General features: G+C 37.9%; 2 protein-coding genes across 3 annotated transcripts; one reads left to right on the plus strand and one right to left on the minus strand.

The window, feature by feature from the left end:
- Nucleotides 1-1429: 1429 nt before the first annotated feature.
- Nucleotides 1430-3299, minus strand: LOC119981993 (EID1-like F-box protein 3). Its single transcript, XM_038825132.1, has one exon. It carries the CDS (start codon nt 2759-2761, stop codon nt 1895-1897), a length of 867 nt encoding a protein of 288 aa, XP_038681060.1. The 5' UTR covers nt 2762-3299; the 3' UTR covers nt 1430-1894.
- Nucleotides 3300-6116: 2817 nt separating this feature from the next.
- LOC119982415 (protein HUA2-LIKE 3) lies at nt 6117-23615 on the plus strand. Of its 2 annotated transcripts, XM_038825776.1 has the most exons (16): nt 6118-6568; nt 7102-7178; nt 11558-13660; nt 13947-14418; nt 16817-16925; nt 17060-17172; nt 17264-17448; nt 17525-18002; nt 18119-18569; nt 19262-19428; nt 20711-20797; nt 20915-20991; nt 21131-21192; nt 21651-21769; nt 23040-23207; nt 23331-23615. In XM_038825776.1, exons 1-16 carry the CDS (start codon nt 6455-6457, stop codon nt 23361-23363), a joined length of 4815 nt encoding a protein of 1604 aa, XP_038681704.1. In that variant the 5' UTR covers nt 6118-6454; the 3' UTR covers nt 23364-23615. The 2 variants fall into 2 exon arrangements, with proteins under 2 accessions (XP_038681703.1, XP_038681704.1); XM_038825775.1 differs by lacking the exons at nt 20711-20797; nt 20915-20991; nt 21131-21192; ... (1 more) ...; nt 23040-23207; nt 23331-23615 and adding an exon at nt 19658-20130 and having other exon boundaries at nt 6117-6568; nt 19262-19438.
- The last annotated feature ends 1537 nt before the right edge of the window (nt 23616-25152 follow it).

Raw genomic sequence — 25152 nt, forward strand, 5'->3', positions numbered from 1 at the left:
GAGGCTGAGATGTTCCTCATAGATATATATCTTATAAATCTTAAGTTATTATATTGATCACCGTGTAATTATGATTATCTCCAGTGTTTTGAAAACCGGACCGGACCGGCCGGTCGGACCGGTCCAACCGGTGACCGGCCACTTGTCCGGTCCGGTTGAGGTGCCAAAACCGGTGATTGGTGAACCGGGATATTTCCGGTTGAACCGGCCGGTTCTTCGGTTGAACCGGTCAGAACCGGACCGGTTTTGACCGGTTCGGTCATTTATTAATGTTAATAAGATATTTTTGAAATTTTGTTATTTGTAGGGTTTGAACTCATGACTTTTTATTCATTAAAAAAGGTTTTAACCACTAGGCTATGAGATTTTCTTTATTTAAAATGGTACTTTATTTGAATATATTGTATTTTTATGAAGTTTTCTTACATATTATATGCATATAATATAAATATATATATAAATAATTCATTACATTAAAACCGGTTCGAACCCGGTTTGAACCCCGGTTGAACCTTTGAACCGTGAACCGAAGACTTTTCCGGTTTGATGACCGGTCCGGTTTTAGGAACCTTGATTATCTCTTTAACTCAAGGGTCATGATTATTTACTTAACTTAAAGGTAAGTTATTATATTCATCACTACATAAAGACATAAAATGTAATTAGCATTATCTCCTTAACTTATGGGATTGATTATCTCCATGTACTTATATATATACACGATTACTCTGTCAATAAAGAGTGTGAAAAGATTTATAATCTTATTCATTGTTATAGTTCCCATGTAAACAAAACAATTAAAGGATAGAACTGACCATTAAGATGAAATTTTTTTTAGAATACCATTGAAAAATATGTTTTTCTTTAGAATAAATCATTAACCATATATATGCGAAACTTAATTTATTGTCAACCGAAACACTAGTAATTGAGAGAAAATTAAGTTATCGATAAATGATGTATTAACATAAATTTGTGATGATAAAAAAGCAAATTATAGGTTTGTATATTGAGGCTGGAAACCACAATTTGAGTAAAACCGAGCATTTGTTATAAAAAGTTGGTCACACCAATAATGGGGACCCGAAAGATGAAAAAGAAAAAAGAAAAACACATCATTAATTTAGGATCTAGAACTTCATTGATTTAATCATCAAAGCGTCCTTGGTGAGAACTTCTTTGTTTGAAAATTCTCTAATTTTCTTTTTGAGTTTTACAACAATGTTGATGACCCTCCAATATAAATCATTGATCGTAAAAACAAACACTTACATCAAACAAAACACGACATTCCGCTTAAGATTTATCATTCCCATTATTGTTCTTAACTCAATTAACAAATCAAAGCAGCAAATTTGTGACGCATCCTAATACTAGAGATTGTATGAACTTACAAAATTAACATCCAACTACGGAATTTAAGCAGAAAAAACACAGAAAAATCAAGCTTATATATAAGAATAAAATATAATCATACAGGAAAACCAAGGTATTAGAATGATAACAAGGGGCCAAAAAAGATAGTAGCATCATGGGACGCAAATAGTCAAATTACGGATTTAGCTACAGTAATCAGGGTCAGCACAAAATTCTGTAGTCAACCTCCACGTCATTTTCCACCATGAATTTAACTCCTCAAATAATGCCATGTCATCTAACATATATCAAAAACCACCGACCAATAAACAATCCAACACCTGTCAAGGGTCAAGTCCAGGTCATTAACCAGCTCTCTCTGCATCAACGATGGCGAACAAGGAGGGGGAGGCCAAGGATAGCACAAGTTTGGTTCGAGTTTCAACAGCTACTTATTGGATCCGGGTTTGGATTATGGGGATCCGACAGATCCAAACCCCTACTTCGTTGCCGACGCATGTATTCGGAGAGATGAGACTCAAATCAACCTATTTGTACTCGCAATCGAGCTCGTAGTTCCATTGCTTACTCCGATTCGGCTACCATCGTCTTCAAGTTCATCGTCATAGTCGTCATCATTATCACCACCACTTTGATCTTCATCGGAAGACAGTGGAACAAGCCAACAGGTCCCGTGTAAGTGCCCGTTCAAGCACACGAAATACTCCAGACCTCCGTCCCGTGACCCGAGCCGCCTGGCCGCGCTCTTGGGGATCAATCGAGCCTTGCTCATGCTCCACACGCGGGATCCACAATACGGGCACCTCACTCGGTCATCTAGACCCACCCGCCGTCTGATCAAACAAGCTCTAGTCCGTGATGTCAAGAATCCCCGAAATACCCCTCTGTAAATCCCTAAATCGCCCTCCTTATCCCCTATTGGATGCTCGCACGGGTCGCTTACATATAACAAGTCGTCTCGACACTTCTTGGTCAAGAAGCTCCGACCCGAAGTCTTCGAAAACCGAGATGCTTTGGCTAAGTGACCCGGCGATTGTCGGAAATTCAGAGTCGACTCACAACCACAACAGTAAAACATTAATTTCGCAAGTGCGTGCCAACCATCCCCGATACGCGCAGTAGGTAGACCGTTGGTCAATACGGCTATCATTCGCGGTGCGCGATGCACGCAGAGCTCGCGCCACAGCAACCGTTTCGATATCGCGTGGAGCTTTTGATTCAAAGAGGCGGTTAAGCACAGGACAGTTAAATCCCACTTAATTGATTGGAGAATTAGGAGGAGCATGCGCTCATTGAGTAATCCCGAGTCGCCTGATCCTGAGCCCGAGCCCGAGCCCGAGCCCTGACTCGGCGAGTTGGGTCTGAGTCTCCGTTTCGGAGTCATTACAATTTACAGGCAGCAAGGCTTCTGGTTCTGTTGTGCTGGTTGTCGAGGTAATGACGGTGTTAATCCGGCTATATATAGAGACGTCCGTTAAGTCCCACAGTTGGACACGCGTCGGAAAATAAGTGGGTGTTTGATAAACTGAAATAGATCTGCTGCGCAAGACACCTACGTGTCACAAGCTGGATCCATTTAAGGACGCGTGTTGATAGACATTGCCTAGATGCCCTGACTGAGAATCAACGTCAGCTGCTTGATCTTCATCTGGATCTTTGTTGCCACGTGTCCCTTTGCAAAAGAAACCCCAATTTCTGCTGCAAACGCTCAAAAATATCTTGGTGACTAAGGAGTCTATAGGACTACATGTCGTGTTGTGAACCAGTTTTCGGAGGAGTCCAATATCTTATCAACCTTAATGTTTTGTTTAGCGTCATTTTATCGTTGTAGCAGTAATTGTGGTTGTATACGTGGCTTCTCATGTGAATAACCACGTTGAGCATGAAGAGTTTGGATCGAAGTTATTGTAATTTTCCTATAGTTTAATTATAGACGTCTAGTATGTTTATCAATATGAAATTTCACACAATTTTTAAGATTTGAGAAACTGACTAAACCTCTATAATGACCATTGCATTGACTTATATCACAGGAATGCTCATCCGCAACATTTTAGGGGCAAAGGGAACAAAACAAAACATGTCGTGCCCTAAAGGAATTGAAGTAATGATAGTCATTCATAAAGCATTATAGTTTTTTATATTGACACTATATTTTACATAATTAAATATTCCATATAGAGATATCATTTCTGCAATAGATTATATAATTTGATATGCGAAATTACCCAATTTGGTAATGCATGATCACTCGTGTATCCTCCAGGACCCTCCACATTATATCTGAAGATTAGACTAAGTTTAATTAGCCAAATAAATTAATACTGTCCAACGTCAGAGTATAATACAATATAAGAAAAATTGGATAGTGACCTTTGCTTTGTCAGGGAGAAGGAAACAAGGGCTGTGCTGTCACGCAACGATTTGGTGGTACAGTCCGCTGCGTACATCTCAAGATGCTTCATATCATTATCTATTTTATCCAGGGTACGATCTCCCATAAAAAGAAAAATCTAGACCCATCATTGTTGCCGCGTGTGACTATACTGACAATGGAAAATACATGTGGCACGCGCATCAGATTCTGTTTTGTTAGATCAGAAAATTCCACGAGGGGGACACGTGTTCGGTAATAAGATTTTGTTACGACAGGTGGTGCACGATGACAGGTGGTGCACGACCTTTACACGATGTGGATCAACTTGTATGTAATTCCTGGGAGAGAGAATGGACTGTGGAGAAGGGTTTTTTTTGTCGTTTTCATTGGGTGTCACCGTACAATAATGGTCAAAATATGTCCAAGCTACACGGTCCCTTGATTTTTTTGTTGGAGGTGGGAACTTTTGTTGTTGGACATTGCGGCTTCTGTTTTGAGGAAGCTTATCGGGTAGTTCGGATATTTGTTAGGTGTTTGTTTGGTAAAACGGTTATATTGATTTTGAATATTGATAGAAAAATTGAACTTAAAGCTCTGTTAAATGGATCAAGAAAACAAGCGCGGAGGCGTCATATTAAGGTGTCAATTTTGACCCAGACAACAAAATATGTCTAGTTGCAAAGTGTGAACAAAGTTTCACGTATGATTGCTCGAAAACAACTGATATGATGCACAAAAACTAGAGTTGGGTAGTCTTGTTTTAGAATGAAATCAAAGAATAATATGTGAATGCTATTTTTTGCATTTAGGTATCGTCTGCTCTAGAGTACTATGTGAGGTGTTTACACCCTCCCCTCAATATTTTATTTCAAGAAATAATTTGAACTCTCTTTAGTTTGAGAGAGTGAGTACCAAACTTACCAACCATACTAGATAGTCATTTGGGTACTAAAAATTAAATTCAAACAACTTGTATGTTTTGAGCCACAAGGCTCGCACAATTTGTATTTAAAAGTGACATCTACGACTGCGATAGATAAGTGTTGGATCTTAACTTATAAAGCATTTTGGTGACCCAAAAACAGGGAGGTAAGTGATTCTCACATCGTAGTTTGTGTCACGCTCCGATAGCATATATACAAAAAAAATCCAAGCTAAACAACATGTAGGTGCATAGTCCATTTTCGAAACTCAAATCCGATATGCATGAGTTTATCCTTAAAAAGACACTCTACAATCAAGAGGTGTCGGATTTGAACTTATAAAATATCTTTTTTTCTTCTCAACTTTTGAATGTGGAACATTTTATTTTAACATTGATATCCTTCATCTTCTCCTCCTGATTTCCATTACAACTTAAGTATCTTATAGGACTCTCTAAGAACTTGCTAACAATCTCCTGACAGCATGGTCTCCCCTAAAACGTCACCGTCCTTCTCAAATTCAGTTCCTCTTACTCCACCCATGAATTTTTGCACCTCCAACTCCGAAAAACTCTCTACTACTTCCTCCAATCTATCTGTTAATCCTGATACTTAAGTTGTGGGCCTAATTAAGAGTGTGTTTGGATTGAGGAATTTTGAGAGAAGGGAAGAGAAGATAATAGAAGGGGAGGGGAAGGAAGAGAAGGGAATGAATAATAATTTTTCATCTCTTATGTTTGGATTGATAAAAAAAAGGGAAGGAAATAAAATTAGTTTAATTTATCCTTATTTTTTTTTATGTTAGAGTGTTATGTACAAGGGTAAAATATGTTTTAACATATAAACAAATTGATAAGTCATCAATTTCCTCCAAATGACTCCATCTCTTCCATTCCCTTTAAATCCCTCAATCCTAAGTATGAGCCGACATATCTTATAAATAAGATTATAAAAACATTGAAATATATAAAGGGACTAGTCCACCAGAGAAGCAGCAATAAAGGGCCGAGTCCAAAAGCACGAATAGATTGATCATGTCCGGTTGTCCACTGTCTCTCCAATGTATTGGGCCAAGTCCAAAAGCATGAATAGGTGGATCATGTCCACTGTCTGCCTGTCTCTCCAATGTATTTACTAGTGTCTAGTCACATTTGAGTGGGTTAACTAACAGTGTAGCCCACTAGGTTGTGTAGAATCAGAATGGGCTTAAGCCCAGCCCATTTTCTCCCACAAACAAAGCACGAAAGTATTTAACAAAAATAGAAAAAAGTCAAACAAGAAGCATGAGTGTTTTCGTTGCGATAATGGGTAGATATTAGATCATACGATGTCAGGCGGGACGGACTCTCACGTTAATTAATTATTCAGATTCGTCCACATTACGCGCACGTTAGAACACTCCACCTGTTCTTAACCTACACACTGATGCGCACCATAGCATTATTTCCCCAAACAAAGCTTGCATATCCCTTCTTCCAGACCTTTGTGTGAAGGGTTGCAAAACCAGAAACCACAAATTAGTACTAGTCTTCAAACTCCGCTCCCACCCTGTCTAAATTAGGGTTTCTAAAGAGTCAGTGTTCGTCTCTTTCCCTGTATCTCTTTTGATTTGGTGTGATTCAATGCCTTATAATTGCTTAGCTTTATCCAGCTCCGAAAACCCTAGACAGTGCCGAAGTGTTCCTTTTGCAGACGATTTTGGCGTTGTGGGGGGTTACTGTTTCGAGAAGCGTTCCAATTGTCTACCCTAATTTGATTAGAGCGGGAGAGCGGCGGCATGGCACCGAGTCGCAGAAAAGGCGTCTCTAAAGCGGCGGCCGCGCGCCGCCAGTGGAAGGTTGGTGATCTTGTTCTTGCCAAAGTCAAAGGGTTCCCTGCTTGGCCTGCCACGGTATGTCACGCTAAGCTCTCTCCTCATATCTCTTTCTCTATATCATGATGTAGACGAGTTTAGTTTTTGTGCGAATGCTCCTGTTGAAGAACATTCTTTGGTGATTCTATTTTGGTTTATTTTGTGCTGATTTCTGTGTGGGAGGTGTTGTAGTTGATGCAAGATGGTTTTGGTATTAGAACCTTAAAACTTATCTGTATATTATTGGGGATACTTTTGTTTCTTGAAACTTCATTCTAGGCCAATCTGCAATTGTCTGGGAAGATGACTGTTGGAGAATAAACGAGCTCATTTGTTTCACACTCTATCTCATTTATTATAATGTGATTTTTAAGCATTGCGAATTGATGCTCCCCTTTTGATCAAAGTGTCAAAAACCTGAATTGGTTGCATGTCTTAGGTGAGAATATAGTTTTCGGTCGAGGAACAAGTGTTTTATATTCTGATAATTTTCTTTTAGTTTTCTCTTTTGAGTTTCGTATTTTCTGGTATCAGTTGTGTAGAAAGCTTATTAAGTTTGTTATTCCTGGCAGGTTAGTGAGCCAGAGAAGTGGGGATATTCAGCTGATTGGAAGAAAGTCCTTGTTCACTTCTTTGGAACCCAACAAATGTGAGTACTCATGGAGATCTTATACTTATTTTTTTATGCTAGCTTAGACTATGAATGATGGTGTCCGTTGGCCATTCATTTATATTGTTTTTCTTATTTCAAATACCTAGAACAGTCAATTGTTTACAAGTTGCATCTCGATTAACTGCTAATTGTTTTTCTCGTGAGGGATTGGGATTTGTGTGTTTTTTTGTTTCATGTTGTTTTCTTGAGTTGATATTTTGTGTCCAGTAGTGAAGAACTTGGGATGGCATGTCTTCGTTGGATAGCATTCTGTATAGTCATCTATCTCTCTGTTTTACGTGTTCAGCTTTTATTTATTTTTTTTCTCATATTTTTATTATGGCTGTCACCCCCTCCAACCCTGTAGGGAAACGGTAAAGTTTGCAGTAGATGGCAGTGAATTTTTATTTTTTGTTTGAAAGTCAACTGTATCACATGGTATATTTTTTTGTTGTTCGTATAGCATTGTTATTTTTGATAGGGAAATCGTTTTTTTTTTTTTGGTAAAAAAGGAGGTGTTGATATATAATTGATAAGCAGTTTAGAATTTGAATATGCAGTGTGTGTTTTTAGGTATTTTCATGATTATTAGAAAATATAATCTGAACTGAGATGGTGCTGATGGGGGAGAACTGGACTTTTGTTAGAAGCATGCCTAGGTGCAAAGCCAAGGGGAGATTGTCTAACTGCTGATCGGGTGGCCTATGGATTAAGGCAATTGCTAGCACATTTAGTGAGCAGAGGGGAGGATTGAATAACTAGTGAGTGTGGTTCACACGAAGGAGGGGTATGGGACAGTTTTCAAGATTGGTATCATTCACAGTCGGGGATAGTGGAAGAGTGCTCTTCTTGGATGGTATCGGGGCTCGGAAACTTTGATGGTCGACGGCTTTATTAATTTGTTTTCCATTGCTGAGAATAGGGGAGCTGATATGTTAAATGCTTAAATAATTGAAAAAAAGAGCATTTGGGAATGATTGTAAAGCCTTTGAACAGGTGTCAGGGAATCAGTGTTTGATGGGAGGAAGGAATGTCGTAGAACTGCGTGATAGATAACTGTAAAAGCGATAGTATGGTTAACCCATGTACAAAGATGACTCAATTTCAAAGTTCTACAAGAAGTCGCCTCTAGATATCTTGTTTGTACACATCTTATATTTGTTACACGAGTCTACAGTGAATAAGCTTCACTAGGAACACTTTGGAAGGTTCATAGCCCAATCATCCCAAAGCTATCTTATTTTTTTTTTCCAAAGCTCCATCACTCCCACTCTGCAAGCTTCAATTCTCAACTTGGTGATCCAATCCTGCCCTTAAAGTACATATTTTCCCTCCAAAATTTCTTTCCAGTGGCTGCCATGTTGTCAACTTGCGCCCTTGAGGCACCAAGTCCCTGCAATGCCTGAGGTGCAAGAAACACTTAAGACTTGGGGAGGCACCGAGGGGTGCCCTTTTTTACCCAAGAAACACTTAATACATGTGTTTGAGTTAAGCATGGCAGTAATTTAAAACTATAATAAAAGTATGTAAGAAATATGTGCTGTTAAAGGATATATGCTACCAACACAGTGATCTTGTTTTTCCTTCTTCATTTTTCTTTGTTGTTTTGGCTTAGTGGTTCCAAGGATTTCTAGTAGAAACTCTAGGTTTATCATACTTTCATTTTCTTTTTGGCTTTAATTTTTTTGTGTGCATGGTTTTGTTAAGGCTCTTCCAGTTATGCATTTGTTGGTTTGAAAATAAAGACTAGAAAATGGCACAGCCCAAAATCAGCTGCATTTTGAATTATTACATGGGCCCAATGCCAACAACATTAGTTGTGTTTTGAATGTATTACTTGGATCCCGAGCAACTGGCGTCTTTTTGAAAATTTTCCTAGCTTTAAAAAGTCCCAAACAGCTGCAAAAGTAAATAATTCGCCCAGGCTCACACCCATAGTTGAGGCACAAGGCATCAAGGCTCTTGCCTAGGCGATGCCCGAGTCAAGGCTCCTTGCAGAGAGATTTGCCTGGACTTTCCTTACTATGCTGGAGTACGAGTAAATAGTTGATTAAATGGGTGTAGTTGAATACTTGAAGTGTGTAGCTTGCATTGTGATAGGTCTTAGATCTGCATCATATCTCTCTATTCTTAGGAGATTTTTGACATTGTACCTTGCAAATTTCAGATATGAGGAAATTTGTACTAGTTTCACACTTTTGATGTTTAAGATGATATTTGATATTTTTCTTTGATTGCTTCTGTTTCACTGTTTTTTTATTTCTTTTGGTGCATTTCTTTGATATCCTCCTGCTGTACTTTGTTGTCTCCAATTTCAAATTGTATTTCTCAACAGTAATTTCAAAACTATGCACTTTGTTCATTTGGTTGGGCTTGAAAGGTGTAAGTTTCTTCAGTATTTAGTCAACTGGTGCATGTATGATAAATGTACAGTGTTCCATTTGTTCCATTAGTTGGATGCTTGCTTGTTAATTTTGTTCAGTAGGTGGGATGAGTATTTAGGTTCATTTTTTTCTTGTAAGCCTGCTTCCTGCTGCAATATTGAATTCCATGGTTCTCTCATTTGAAGCGGGCTCATTAAGTGAAGTTTATTCACCTTAATAAGAAATAAAAGATTCGTAAAATTGAGATTTCCACCAGCATGAAGGAAGATAGTTGAAAAAGAGCATAAAATGTTCTGTCCTGAATCTCCTGATGTATTATTCTATTTTGTTTATGTTTCTTTTGTGCATGCTTGTTAATTTTATTTTCACCCAAGTTGATGAACATTTAGGCAGTTAAACTTCGATCAAAATGTTGAATGGATGGGTATATAAGGAATGTATGAGTATTCTATATTAGCCCATTGATTGTATGTTTTATATGTTAATCTTGTGCAGTATGGTGGGATTAGTATTTAGGGTCCATTTTTGTGGGGGCATGGCAATTATCTACTTTGAGCTGATATATTGACGGCTAGTACCATAACCCAATGACCAATGTTCATTTCTTGAGACCCTTCTTATGTGCGGTCGACAACTGGTGATATTTACAATGTGATCCATATTTTTTGACACTTTGTGTCAGTAGCATAACACTTTCCCTTGCACTGGGGTGGCTTTTGGCGCAACCATTTCCTGAATTCATTAGAATTTTGTGACTATTCGATTGTGTGTTTGTCTGCTTATCGGTTGATGGAAATGAGTACTAAACACATTGTAGTTGTATATGTTGTTAGGGTTGCCGTGTTATAGAGGATATTTATGGAAGATATGCAATAGTTTATTTGATTTTGAAAACTGATTTTATTTAAAAACATTTTGTGGTGGTGAGGGATGGTTTTCCATGTTTCTTTGCATTATTTGGATTAAACTGGTTGATGGCTGGGGTGTTGGTGGTATCTTTGAAGGCTGGCGGTGGCTTTTGTTTGATAGCAGTTCCCTGTGCAAAGCTTTAGTTAATTTTGTTTGTCATAGCTGAGTAGAAAAGCATTTTGATTGTGGATTTCTTTTACTGAAAAGAAGCCCAGTTCTGGGCTTTAAAAATAACATTACTGAGAAGAAGCCACAAGGGGCGTTGTTTTTCAACCAAATACAGGAATTATTTGGGATGTTCAATTTTTTGTTCTTTTTTATTTGAATGCGGGAAGGGGGATCCAAGCCTGCATTTAGCAGGTAAATGGTAACTACCTTAACAAAATCATGGTGGATGGTGGATGGTGGATGCGTGAGAGGGGTTGGTCTGATGATCCTATCACAAGATATCTACTCAGTTGCATCCAATAATAAATTAACTTCTAGATCATGTTGCTTGCTATTTCAATGAATAACAGTACTTGGTCAACTATGCCATGGTGTCAACACTGAATGTTCCTCATACCTGTAAGATTTTGTTTCTTTTTTAATTATCCAACAAATAGCCAATGGAATTGATGCCTTACGATCACCTTATGCGCAATTGGACTGCCGAGCATTAAGCCCATTTTGCGCCGATCTGGACACCATGGATGACAAACCTGTGACTCAGGGACTCACATTTCCAGATCTTTTCGACCCTTTTAATCAATGGAGGGTAATATGGGCTGAATCTCATATCTCCTTGCAAAGAAAGTATTATTTGATTGTTGTAATTCCTCTTTTATGAAGATTTTCAATAGTGAGATTTCTTTCCCACACAACTCCCTTCCTCTGCCCACCCAAAAGAATTTAGAAAATGGAGGAAAAAAACTGAGGTCAGAACTCTTAATGTTTCTTTTTCTGAAAAACCTTATCAATTATTTTCTGTAGCTTCTGTTGGATATCTATTTGGCTTTTCTGGTTCTAGGTCATCCATTTTTATCCTCTGATATCAAGAGGGATAGTTAGTTTGTGTTTTTCAAATGGCTTTGAATCGTGCAGAGCATTCTGCAATCCTGCTGATGTCGAAGCATTTACGGAGGAGAAGAAGCAATCCCTGTTGGTTAAGCATCAGGGGAGGGGTGCAGATTTTGTTCGTGCAGTGAAGGAGATAATCGACAGTTATGAGAAGTTAAGGCAACATAACCAAGTTGATGGTCCCAGTATTGGTAACAAAGATGCTCTGAAAGATGGTGTCAATCTTGTGGATTCATCAGCTCAAACCGGGTTGAAGGACCTGGCACAAATTGCTGAAGAAACTCATGATATGCTTATAGAAACTTTAGATTCTACTGCATGTGTGGATAAGCCAGGCACAGCCAATGATGCTCCAGTTGCAGCAGAAGCAGATGCTTTGCCTGATAAAGAGACCTCATCAGGACAATCAGCTGAGAAAGCCACAGTTAACACAACACCTATTATTACTACTTACACATCGCGGAAACGCTCTGGGGGTTTACGATCTAGAAAATTTGTAACACAGAAAGCGCCGACAGAATCAGTTCAAAGGTCCTCACGGGTTGAATCGTGTAGGTTGCAAAACCTTACTCTGCCATGTAACGATGCCAGTATACCTGCTGGAGGTATATCAACTAATCTAATTGAGGATGTTCCTTCAAAAAGAAAGAGGAGAACAAGGAAATCACCAGATGCCTTTGAACGTAACGATGTGGATTCATCTGCTTTTCTTTCGAATGGTAGCGTTGAAGACAATGGTTCTGAAATTGTTACAGTTGAGTCGGAAGCTATGAGTTTGAATGATGGCAGCACAATGGACTCTGGTTGTAAACTCGAGCAGTCTGAGTCAGTTGCTGAGTGTTTGGAGGAAGATGTTGAGTTGAGCAAAAGGCTTGATTTTCAAATAAAGGCAGTCATCGTTAAGAAAAAAAGAAAACCAATCCGAAAACGTGTGGCTAATGGTACAGTTGAGCCTCCTGCCAGACTGGACATGGAGCCAGATTTAGAGGCAGTGGTGCATGATCCTGGTCAGAATTCACAAGATGGCAATGGGAGGCACTTCAGAGATGATGGAGATGAGCACCTGCCACTATTAAAACGAGCAAGAGTTCGAATGGGTAAACCTTCAAATGAGGATGGGGAATCCATTAGTGTTTCGTGGACTGAAAAATCCTTGACCGAAGTTACAGTCAGTTCACCTGTGGAAGTTGCCCCTTCATTAAAATGCAATGATGATAGTATTGTCGATAGAGATTCATCTGCAGTGAAGGGACCCTCAGATAATGAATCACCTTCAAGGGATTCAACTGAAATTCCTGGGGATGGGCCACAGCTTGAGAAAGTTGAGCAAAACCAATCGTTCTACTGCTCAGCAGAAGGTGAAGCTACTTTACCTCCCTCAAAACGCCTTCATCGTGCTATGGAGGCTATGTCAGCCAATGCTGCTGCTGAAAAAGACATAGCGTGTGTCAGTAAGTCATCAGTGATGAAAGCTTCAATTAATGGCTGTTGTGTTCCTTCATTGAGGAGGAGTTCTCCTTTGGTAATAGAAGCTAAAGAAGGGAATAATTTGGAGCAGCAGAGCATGGATTCTTCTAGAAAAAGTGCTGGATTTTGTAGGAGTTTGAACACTTTGGAGGATTCATCCAAAGGTTTAGTTGAAACAGACACTTGCAGTCAACACATTGATAGCTATGATGTTGGAAAGCCCAAATTATGCAAAGACTGTCCAGAGGCTATGCGTTCTATTGACAGCAAAGCACTTAGTAGCTTAACGTTCAACACTCACAATGTTCAGATTGGAATCGAAACCCAAAGTGCAGAACATGCGTCACCGAATCTTGACAGAAGGCAAGATAGTCCAAGATTGAACCTTGATTCATGGGATCAGTTATTGACTTGGGAGCATGAAAGTGATTCTCAAAATACTGACTTTATTGAGTTTCAAGCTGTAAATCATGCTAAAAAACATGATGTTTTGGAAAATTCTATAACTAGTGTAGATGTTGACTCAAGGACTGATGGGGCTACTAAAGTTTCACCTCAAAATGGTGAGGAAGTTCTCCATGTGTGTGCAGAGGGTACTTTTTGCTCAAACACCATGCCTTCAAGGTCTCAAATTGATGAAAACAGCCTGGTTAATGGCATGTAAGTTTGTGTTCTGGGTATTTTTATCGTAGTTTCTCCATTGCTTGATGTTCATTTTTCCATTTAGCATCATCTACAATGGCTGTATGTACTAGAGCAACTGTACTGGACATGTAAGGAATGAACTTCAAGTGAAGATAATTTCCCTGTTACCTGTTTTTTATTTAGTCATTGTGTGAAAAGTTGCTATTGGATTTTGTTCTTATGCATCATTTCATTTTAACAGTTTATATTGTAAGATAATTTCATTCAAAATTTCCATGGCTAATGTACTTTCTTGTTCTAGGTATCTGGTTGTGAAAGATGATGATCATCTTGAGAGACGGAAGGATACAAATTCTGTTTGCATTTCTAATAATATTGAGGCTGGGAAGGATGTGTCATGTGTCAGGTTGAGTCCATCTTCTGCTGATGGAGTTGATTCTCCTGCACAGATGTCTCCCCTCAATACCTCTATCTGTCACATGTCTACTTCAGAAAGTGCCAATTTTGTTCTGAACAATGGCTGTTGTAGTCCAAATGCTCATTTGCAAGACAAGAAAGAAATTTGTGCTTTAGTTACTGATGAAGAAGAAAAAAGTGAATCTGCAATATCTCACAGACCAAAGTCAGCTGGAAGGTCTAGCAGTACTGCGGAAGCACATGCTGCTTTATTATCTTTTGAGGCAATGCTTGGAACACTGACTAGGACAAAGGAGAGCATTGGTCAAGCAACTCGTATAGCTATTGACTGTGCAAAGTTGGGTGTCTCTGCCAAGGTATGGATTATGTTGATTTAATTTTTTTTTTAATGATCTTTTGCTTTTGTCTTCTATGGATGGATCGGGACTCCAAAGTTTACCCTATTTCATTCTGCTTTTATTTTTGAATTTTTTTTATGAACAATGAATTCGGTAAAAGTGAAATAGTTGGAAATGGGAAAGATACAATTAGCTGCTTGAAAAAGAAAAAGAAACGAAAAAGTAAGAATGTGCTCAGAGAATTAAAAAAGAAGAAGAATATAATAGAGTTCAACTATCAAATGCAACTACTACAAAGTCTATAAGATATCCTGAAACGTAAGTAGAAAAGATGAATACCAAGATGAGCTTATTAATTTTTCCTATGGTAACTTTGTAAATTGAATGTGCAATATTTTGATTCTAGTTTCTGGGGAATAGAAATGCTTTTTAGAGTTTCTGTTAAAATTCAGTGTTTGGAATGGTATCAAGTTTTAACACACTGAATTAATTTTAATTGTTCAAGGCTATACTACAGTGTTCCTTGAGATGCAGCTTTTTTTCTTCGAATGAAAAAAGGGGTGCCATCTCATATACAAAAGAAGTGTCCAAATAATATTTAGGGTGTCTTTGCATTCTACAAATTGCTAGTGTATGATAAACTGAGATCCACAAAATCTCATGCATGATTCTTGTACAAGAAAAGTAACCCTGTTGCCACACATATACTTCTAGAATCTTTAAATAATTTTTTGGTGCTTCTCATGTGTTACAAACTGAGATCCAGAATGCTTGATTTTTAATGTGATAAGAAGTAAGGAACCCTCCACAAAGAGAATATTTACTCCCCTTTTTCCCTGCCTTGTGTTGTTGCCAACGTAAGCTCTCATTCAGCTTCACCACCTCAAATTTTGATATTACTTTTCTGTTTCTGATTAAATGTATGGCATTTCTTCCAGAAATACTAGCTACTCTTCTTTGTGTAGTCAAGGGGAATTGACGTAGGACAGCTCTTGCACCTTCTTTAAAGGGTTCTTGTGAGGGATTTTTAGCAATTAGGGTTAAATATAGGGTTTGGATGATTAGGGCTCAAGAGAACTTGAAATTAGGGCTTTAAAACGGTAGAATCAGATTGGATATCGCAGGAAAATTAGAGAAAACGAAGTAAAGGAAAGATAGATAACCTAAGATTTACACCTATGGTTCCTTTGCATCATACAGTCGAAAAGCAAGTCACATGTTTGAAAGCAATCTCAATATTATTCATCATCATCATACCTTGAGAGATTACAGCCACACACACACACACACATCTCCTAGTGATCCTAATTCTACAAAACTTCAAACAATACTAGAATTCCTAAAAAGTAAACTAATAAGATTCCAATTCTAAAAATGAGTTGACTTAACAAAATAGCCTTATAAAAGACTCATATAATAAATTACTAACAATACATTCGAAATTCTAGCATACCTAGAAACTCCGATATTACCCCTTGAATGACAATTAAAGGAAACTTATTAAAAACTGACCCAATAGTAAACTAACTTAAGAACACATAAAAATAAGACTTAAGCCTAGCTAGAGTAGGATCTGTAAGTTTGCGGATGGGTCATGAATCTGCATTGTTAGATCTTGGAATTTGCTCTTCAGGACCTCTTTAGCTCCTCCATCAAGAATCTTATTGCTCAACAATCATGAAATGAAACTTTGTGCTTGAATATTCACCCATCGGTCAAGTTCGATGTATAACATTGGAATAGTATAAGCAATTATCTATGTCTGGTGCCTGCAAACTCGTGGTTTGTCATATACTTTATCAGACTTTGACAACATGTTCTAAGATATCACTGATTCAAGTAGCAAAGTTGTTCTATGGCAGGGTTTCAAACCTTAAAAAATGGTACAAGTGATTGAACTTTTCATCTTTAGGTCCTTTAATCAGTAGTTCTGTTAGTATTTAGAATGCACCTGTATTAGCAAAATTTTTATGTTGCATCTCATATGTTTTTCCTCATCCTACTTAACCCAAAACCCTATTTAGCATTTCTTTAAAGTTAAACTTATGAAATTTCAAAATATAATTTGATCTTGGGGTATGCATATGAAATGAATGGAGGGTAATCTTTGATGCCTATGAATTTGCACCATAATGTTGGATGCTATGCCATGTTATATTTTTTTGTTAAAAGGAATTATACCTTGTGGTTTCTTGAGGGCAAAGAGGTTACTATGTTCACGCAAATTGTGCTATATGTTAAAATGGGAATTTGAACTTTTGAAGCACAAAAGTGAGTCAGCCAGACGTTCTTGTTAGTTGAAATGGGACTGCATGAACTCTCATCCTGTTTTCTTGTTGTGTAATGTTCTGAAATTGATTTTTGAAACTTGTGATGATTTTCTTGATGTTTTGTATGTATTCCCTTTTTTGATTAGGTTGTGGAAATTTTGGCTCGTTATTTAGAAGTTGAGTCAAGCCTGCACAGAAGGGTGGATTTATTCTTCCTTGTTGATTCTATTATGCAGTTCTCACGTGGTTTAAAAGGTATTTTTATTATCTCTTAGTTCTGCTGAGATATTACACCTCTCTAAGACCTTTGGAAGAGGAGGAAATCTCGTCACTATTTTCTTGCATTCTTATTGCTTGCTCTGCAATGAAACTAACTGGGCAATTTCCAGGTGATTTTGGTGGTATTTATCCTTCAGCTATTCAAGAAGTGCTACCCCGTCTGCTGTTAGCTACTGCTCCTCCGGGAAGTATTGCACAGGAAAATAGGAGACAATGTTTAAAGGCTAGTGAAGAAAATTTCTCTATCAGTTAAAAAATTTCCTGCATTTTTTTTTTCAGATTGTGGTTTACTAGCATATGCTTACTTTATACAGGTTTTGAGGCTTTGGCTGGAAAGAAAGATCCTTCCAGAGTCTTTTATTCGCGAACATATGCGAGATCTTGATTCATGGAGTGGTCCTTCTGCTGGTCTCTATTCTCGCCGCTCAGCAAGGACAGAAAGGGCTCTAGATGATCCTGTTAGAGACATGGAGGGTATGCTGGTTGACGAATATGGAAGGTTTGTTTTTTCTTGAATCTATGGCTTCTAATTTGTTTTAATTTATCATTTAATGAGATTGGTATTTGTTGCACAGCAATTCAAGTTTTCTGCTTCTTGGATTTTGTATGCCTCCCATGCTTAAGGATGAAGATGAGGAACATGACTCTGATGGAGGGACCTTTGAGGCTGTTACTCCTGAACATAATTCTGAAGAAATGGAAGCAATTCCTGCTACAGAAAAGGGTAGACATATCTTGGAAGAGGTGGATGGCGAGCTTGAAATGGAGGATGTTGCTCCCGCTTGTGATGTTGAGATGAGTTCCACCAATGGTGCTCCTGCAGTGATTGCTGCGCAGGCTACACAAGATCGATTTGTGCAGCATTTTCCATTGCCTTATGCTCCCCCTCTGCCTCAGGATGTCCCGCCATCATCACCGCCGTTGCCATCATCTCCCCCTCCTCCCCCTCCCCCTCCACCTCCTTCTGTACCTCCAGCTCCTATTCTCGTCCCCCTTCCTCGTACTTGCTCCAGGCCTCCCTATGCTAATGCTGTTGATTCGAAGCACTACTATGTGAGTTTACAAGTGTCTTGTCATTTTTTTTCAACATTTTTCACACAAAAACTGTGGATTGAAATTTTTTTTCAAGAAAAATAAACCCCTTGAACTGATATTTCCAAGATTTGCAGAATATGTGGGATGACTTGCCACAGCAATCAGCTCACCAATCGGTACCTTTAAGACTGAACTCAAGCATTCCCAGTTCCATGCATTACCATGCTCCTAAAAGTAGAGATCACAAAATGCCAACTCAGGGTTTGGATTCTACCAGCTTTCCTGTACGTTCAGCAAATAACCTTCAGAGTGATAGTCCTAGCCTTCATCATAAGGCATACCCTCCACGACCACCTCATCCTGCACCATCAAATCAGTTCTCGTACTTTGAGACAGGCCAGCATATGAAGTCTCGGAGAGATTATCCACCACCTTCCTATCCCCATAGATCACATTCTACATGGAATTTTGATGAGGGAAACTTTTACAACAATGGTGGAAACTTTTACAACGAACACGAGAGAATAAATCCTGCCCCATATGAGATCAGTGAAAGTCGGACGTTTCCAGCGCACCGTTATTCTGGTAAGTTTCCGTTAAAAAAAAAAGTTATCCTGGTAAGTTTATTCTATAGAAAGTAGCTGCTAAACACGTGCAAACAGGAAAGTAATTCGATGAACATATATGAAAAAAATTATTAGACTTAGATTTGGATACTTTTCTTTCCTCTTCAATTACAAATTTTAAACTGCGAGTTCTAATAGTTATTTGTACTGTGATGCAAGCACATACAGGGGTAAAATATATTTCAGTAGTTATTTAGTGAGATGGCCTTGAAATGTTGTAATCACACAATTCTCTCGAGTAATTACAGTTTTGGGTTCTGAATGATGTCTTTCGACCTTACAATCAAAGAGAAGCTATCAAAGTCAGTTTCCAGTTAGTTGTTGTCACACACATTCCTTTTTTTTTTAAGAATATGTGGTACTCATCCAGCATCTAGCAGGTAATGTTCAAATCCCAACACGTGCACTTTGGGTTTTAAGTGATACTAGAGGTTTGTGGATGATTGCTAACAGTCACTGCTTGCTATGCAGGATTCGGTCCAATGTGGTTATGCCTTGGTTTTATGGGCTTAAGATATATATACGTGAAACCTTTTCTGTTGAAAAAAATAATGAAGAGAAAGCAAAGATTAGTTGCTCTTTTGTACTTGTAGGTACTTGCTTTGTAGTAGTTTAATGGACATGTCATGGCTATGTTATTTACCTGTCCAGGACCAAGATACCCTGACAAAGTCAAATCATCTTATGGACCTGGTTCACATGGACCCCCTCGTGAGCAAACAAGATCAATGAACCAAGAGTGGCATTTTCCTCATCGGGCGATGCATCACAGGAACTCCGTGCCTTTTAGACCACCTCCTGATGCTGGCTTTCCAGGTGTTTCAAGAGGTATTGTATTTCTCTGATATTTTTTTTTCTTATAATATAAGTTGAAATTTTCCTTTTTGCTAGGTATTTCAACATTGTTTTTTGGCTGTTGTGCATTTGCTTGATTATATAATATACCATTTGCATTGGCATTGTCAGATGATAAATAATTGAATCACTATTTAGTTTGGAGAGGAGGTTGTTAGATTTGTGGCTCAGATTATCTTTCTTGTGTTTTAGTTCCAAGTGTCTGGCGGTCGAGATGAGCAAATCATTACCGTGCTTCAAGGATTGGTGTGTTATTGCCTACGTCTCCATTTCCTGAAACTTCAAAACGATCTACAGATGAGGCGTTGGGCACAGGTTGCTCTTCTGAGGTTGTACATAAGTAGTCCATTTTCTATTGCAGAAGAGGCGGGTCTTATAGATGTTGACAGGAGTTTTAACCTGGCTCCAGGCTGTCATGTATCATCTTTTTCCAATCTTTTTTTACCCATTTTTTTTGGTATAATTAGTTTCAGCAAAACCAAGATAAGGGTTTTCATAAGAGTTTTTACCATGCCATTTGTCGAGTTGGAAGTAATGCTGTAAGCAGTTATTTTTGTTTATACGCTGGTGGGAAAAAAATCCCTGGTGAATGGATTAGAATTGCGATATGTACCGATCCCGTTCTAGATACTAATGGTAGTGTATGAGAAATCTCCCCTTCCATATTTCTGATGCGCGCGTTAGGTCAATGTGATTACTTGCAATTTGAGCCTGTGGATTTGACAGCAAATTAGGATGACAAAAGACATTTAGCGAAAATGAGCTTTTTAAATTGTAAGAAATGTAAAGTCTCTCGACACTTGGGTGATAACTCAATTAGTGAACTCTCTTGAGTCAAACTGTATGTATTTTGATATTGGGAGCGTTGGGTATTGGTCTAATATCTCCTTTGGGTTTTGATCTAATTTTTTCTCCGGAGTTACACTGTAAATGGACTCTAATATTGGGAGTAATATTACAACATTTTTGTGATCGTGTATTGGGTTTTGATTTGCCTTTAAAAAGACAAATATGATGTGTTAAAAAAAATCTCTCCAAAGTCCACACCCCTAATTCACTACCGCAAATACTCTTGTATGGTAACATTTTGTAGTTTTCGATAGGAAATTTCGATTTCAATTAAGCAGTAGCAAGAATTTTAATTATTCAAGCCGCAAAGCAAGGGAATAGACGAAGTCGAATAATAATAATTATTTTTCCTAAATTATTAAAAAATGATTATTTTATATATATATATATTAGAAGAACGAAAAATTAAAGAAAAAAAGGGAATCAGGCATGGGGGCATCTGAATCGGTCCCGGAGAAATCAATCCATGAATTCACTGTCAAGGTCTTCCTGGTTTCTACATTGTCTAATCCTCCTCCGTTTCTGTTTCTTCTTCTTCTTCACCTCTTCGTCGTTTTGTTTAGAAAATTTGCTTGAGAAACTTCTCGGCTTGGTTTGCAGGACAGCAAAGGAGAGGATGTGGACCTTAGCATCTACAAAGGAAAGGTCCTTCTCGTTGTTAACGTCGCCTCCAAATGGTTCTTTCACTCGCTTTTCCTTTGCCTTATTTCATTTCGTTGTTGTGTTAATCCATTGATGATTCTGTTTTCGTTCCCATTCCTTTTGCCTTATTTCGTTTCTTGTTTTGTTTAATTGGTGTATTTCGGATTGGAATAGTGGGTTTACGGATTCAAATTACACTCAGTTGACTGCGCTCTATGAGAAATACAAGGACAAAGGTTAGCTGCTTAATTGTTCTGTATATCTCGTCTTCGTTTTTTTCAATTTTTTGGGCTTTTTTTTTTCCCCCGTTATTTGCATGAGAAAATGAATTGCAATGAAGAATTGTTTCCAGAGTTTATGATGTTGTTGCTATCTTCTATGTAATATGTTGAATTGTTCTGGAAAATTATGTTATGATGAATTTGAGTTTTTATTTCCGCTTCTTCTTTTCCTTTTTTGGCATCCTTGAAGGGAATATAGCGTCGTGATTCTGATTTCTCGTATACATGTTTTTCTCCTTTGCTTTGGTTGTGGAATATGTACCCTCCTACAACTCTGACTCTCCGAGCTTATGCTTCTTCTTATGAACCTTTAATTAAGGATTCGAAAACCTTTTCTTTTCATCCAAGTTTTATCTGCAATGTCTTCCGGTAATCTAATAAGACCCGAGGTTACTTCATTTCCTGTGTGACAGATTTTGAAATCTTGGCATTCCCTTGCAACCAATTTCTAAAGCAAGAGCCTGGGACAAGCGAGGATGCCCAAGAATTTGCGTGTACAAGGTACAAGGCTGAATATCCAATTTTCCAAAAGGTACTGTATGTCTGTATCGTTTCTACTCCCAACCTAAAATGATTTCTTCCATGATGGGCTTGATCTTGTCTTAATTGAACCTTAACCATTTTTCCATTCAGATTGTGGTTTGATTAGCCTAATATTTTTCTGCATTTGCTGAAGTAACTTGATCAAATATGTTGGTCTTTCAACTTTGGTCTGCAATTTTATAGGTCACCTGCGAATGATATGGTATTTCCAATAGGTAGTTCTAATATTTGGTCATTTGCCACTTCTGCACTACTATTTTAGTAAGAGCTGTAGCCTTATTACTATTTATGAATTTTTTTAATTGAAGAGAAGTCGTGAATAGTAGTTAGAACTTAAAATGCTTGTATATGAAACTCTTCATTCACCTTTCATGGGTCACTTGTGAACCAGCACACCTTCTGAGGACTACCTCTCTCATTCTTTTATGAGCCAGTGGCACAGTCACTCAAGGGCTAAATATTTTTTTTTTCCCAGATGCACATGCGTGGGGTTTAGTATTTTATCTATCTCAAGAGAAATTTTCTGCTATTTTTCTTGCTTTTTATTTTTAATAAACTGTTTCTTTTGGATCCTTGACAACTATATTGAGAACCAATGCTCCCTCTCTCTTTTTTGCGTGTGTTTACCTCATTAGGTGTTTGTATTTCCTGGTATGTTGAGGGTTTCGCCATATGCTTGGTCAGATTGCATTAGTTCTGGTTTGTTTGGTGCTGTTTCAGTGCTGCATTGAACTTCTGTTTATGCAGATTGCAGTTGGCGATTGATCCTGTATGTTGTTTATTACTCAATTATTGAACTACATTTCTCCTGAGAAAAAGAATAGGTGGAAATATTCAAACAAATGGCAATTTTTGTTGATGTTTGAATATGATTGCCGAATGTAGTTTAATTACTCAACAACATTAGGTCCTGTTTGCTGCTGCATAACAGTGGTTTAACTCTAGTTTTGGAAATTTCAGAAATTGGTTGGGTTTGGTTGCATTTTATAGATAGGAAGTAGCTAGATTTATATGATTGTGTAATTCACATAATAGAATACGTGGTATGCATCAGGAACCTTAATTTGCAACATGGAAAGCTTTGCTAGATGTTTGTATGATTGCTTGTGAATAGTCATGGCTGATGTTTCTTGTATAATCTTATGTCACTTCACCCATGCTTACTAGTTTTCCAGCGATCCGTATGTGATCATATCAACTAAAGCTCTACTTGGAACAAGTTTCTTAACATTATATTGCAATCCTGTCTTACGATTCAGGTGCGTGTGAATGGACCAACTGCAGCTCCCATCTACAAGTTTCTCAAGGCAGGAAAAGGTGGATTCTTTGGGTCCAGGATAAAGTGGAATTTCACCAAGTTTTTAGTAGATAAGGAAGGAAATGTCCTTAATCGCTATGGCTCCACCACTGCTCCGTTGTCCATTGAGGTACTCTCTCTCATTCTCGATCAACCACATTATAGAAACTGAAGACTAGCTGTATAATTATTTGTTAGACCTCTGATAAATTCGGTTCCTTATTTCTGCTAATCTGTTTGATTTTGGGTGCAGGCTGACATCAAGAAAGCATTGAGTGAAGTGTGAGTTATATACACAGTGAAGGCGATCATAGCGTGTATATAGAGAGGGCTAATTCTTCTGTTTTATTGAGTTAAATGTAATATTTCTGTGTCTTGTACATCTTATTCCAATCAATGAATTCCATGTTTTGATGTGCAATTATTGTTTGCTTATTTGGTATTTTGTTCAGGTGGTCTGTAAATCTACTCGGTGAGAATATTGGTGTTTATCCTCTGTTCATATGTTGAATGCTCATGTGGGAGTCTTGTGGTTCAATTTGAATTATTATTTATGGCATTAACAAACCTATTGCCACACTTCATTTGCCTTTGATGGTTAACAAAAAGTTGGACTTTTGGGTTGATATTCTGTGCCTTAAATGGCGATATATTTCACAAATGAGAAATAGCTTCAACTTTGAAGATCCTTGGACATTTTTTGTGGTTATTTGCTGTCTTTGGATTGTTTCACCAAAACAAAAGATGAGGTTTTACATTTTTGATAAGGAAGCGGAGGGCAGATATTATTGGGCCATATGCCATTAAATATATAGTTATTGCTCCTTGTCTTTTGTCAATTTTGGTATCTGTATTGATGAGTTGTATGGCAACTTCTTCCTTGTGATTTCCCTTGGATTAAGGTAATCTGTCTTGAATTGTGATTATCGTATTTACTCTTTGTGATTATTGTTGATGATTTTGATACTTCAAGACAATTTTAAGACTTGCTATTGATAATTTTTATCATCTCATTACTAGCCTTGTTGCAACGCCAGGGCACTTACCGAGTTAATAATGATAGTTATTTCAGCAGTTGATATCTTAGTTATTTCAGTTGTTGAGTTGTACGCACAAGATTTCCTTACATCATTGAGACATGTAGATTCCACAATTTCACTTAGATGTTGTGTGTCCAACTCAATGGTTCAGATAAGTGAGATACCAACTGCTATAATTTTTATTATTTTTGAATTTTAGTTGATTATCCCTTGTTAGGAACCCTACTTTGAAGTTTGAATTCATCAACTCTGTCTATATATATATATATATATATATCATGAAGAGGTGGGGTGCTAGCATTCATGATATAAATCTCCCCCATTACAAAACAACATAAAACCCACCCGACGGTATGGAATTTTAGTTGGAAAATGGAGTTCAAATTTGTAGCGACAAACGTTATCATGTTTCAACCATTTTGTTGTCACTACTCCAATTCATAGTTAGCCTTTTTGGATTACCAGAAAGGTCGACACAGAAACGCACAGTAATACAAGTGAACTGGGCCCAATGACCCAACAAGTGTCATGGTCCAACCGAGTACTTATCCATAAACACGGTGGCCCAATATGTCTAAAGATAAGGCCCGTGTAATATTTGTTCTTAACAGTGAAGGGTCAGGCCCAGTCCGTCCCCCACAAAGCCTGAGAAGAAGTGGTGGACCAGTCCGTGAAAATTAACTTTGAGAGTTTTTGACTTTTGAGTGGCCAGCATCGGCATGTATGTCGGTAGAGGTGACAAAATTATGTCTAATCTGGATGACTGAATCTGTCAAACTCAGATTAAATTAAGTTTGAACATAAATTATATGTCAAAAATCTGGGTACAAATACAAAATTTTTATCAGATGCATATCCAAATGCAAAAAATTTGTCCAATTTACATGCTCAGACCTAAATCCGAATCAATCCGGATTTGGTCAATTAAGTACGTCTGAAATTCAATTCGGATTAGGTTCTAGACATGTAAATATTTCATTAACACGTGATGTGATGTTGTCCGACCCAAAATCTATTGAACCTTCTGTTTTTGCC

The sequence above is a fragment of the Tripterygium wilfordii genome, chromosome 17 (assembly GCF_013401445.1).
Source record: "Tripterygium wilfordii isolate XIE 37 chromosome 17, ASM1340144v1, whole genome shotgun sequence".
Classification (NCBI taxonomy): Eukaryota; Viridiplantae; Streptophyta; class Magnoliopsida; order Celastrales; family Celastraceae; genus Tripterygium; species Tripterygium wilfordii.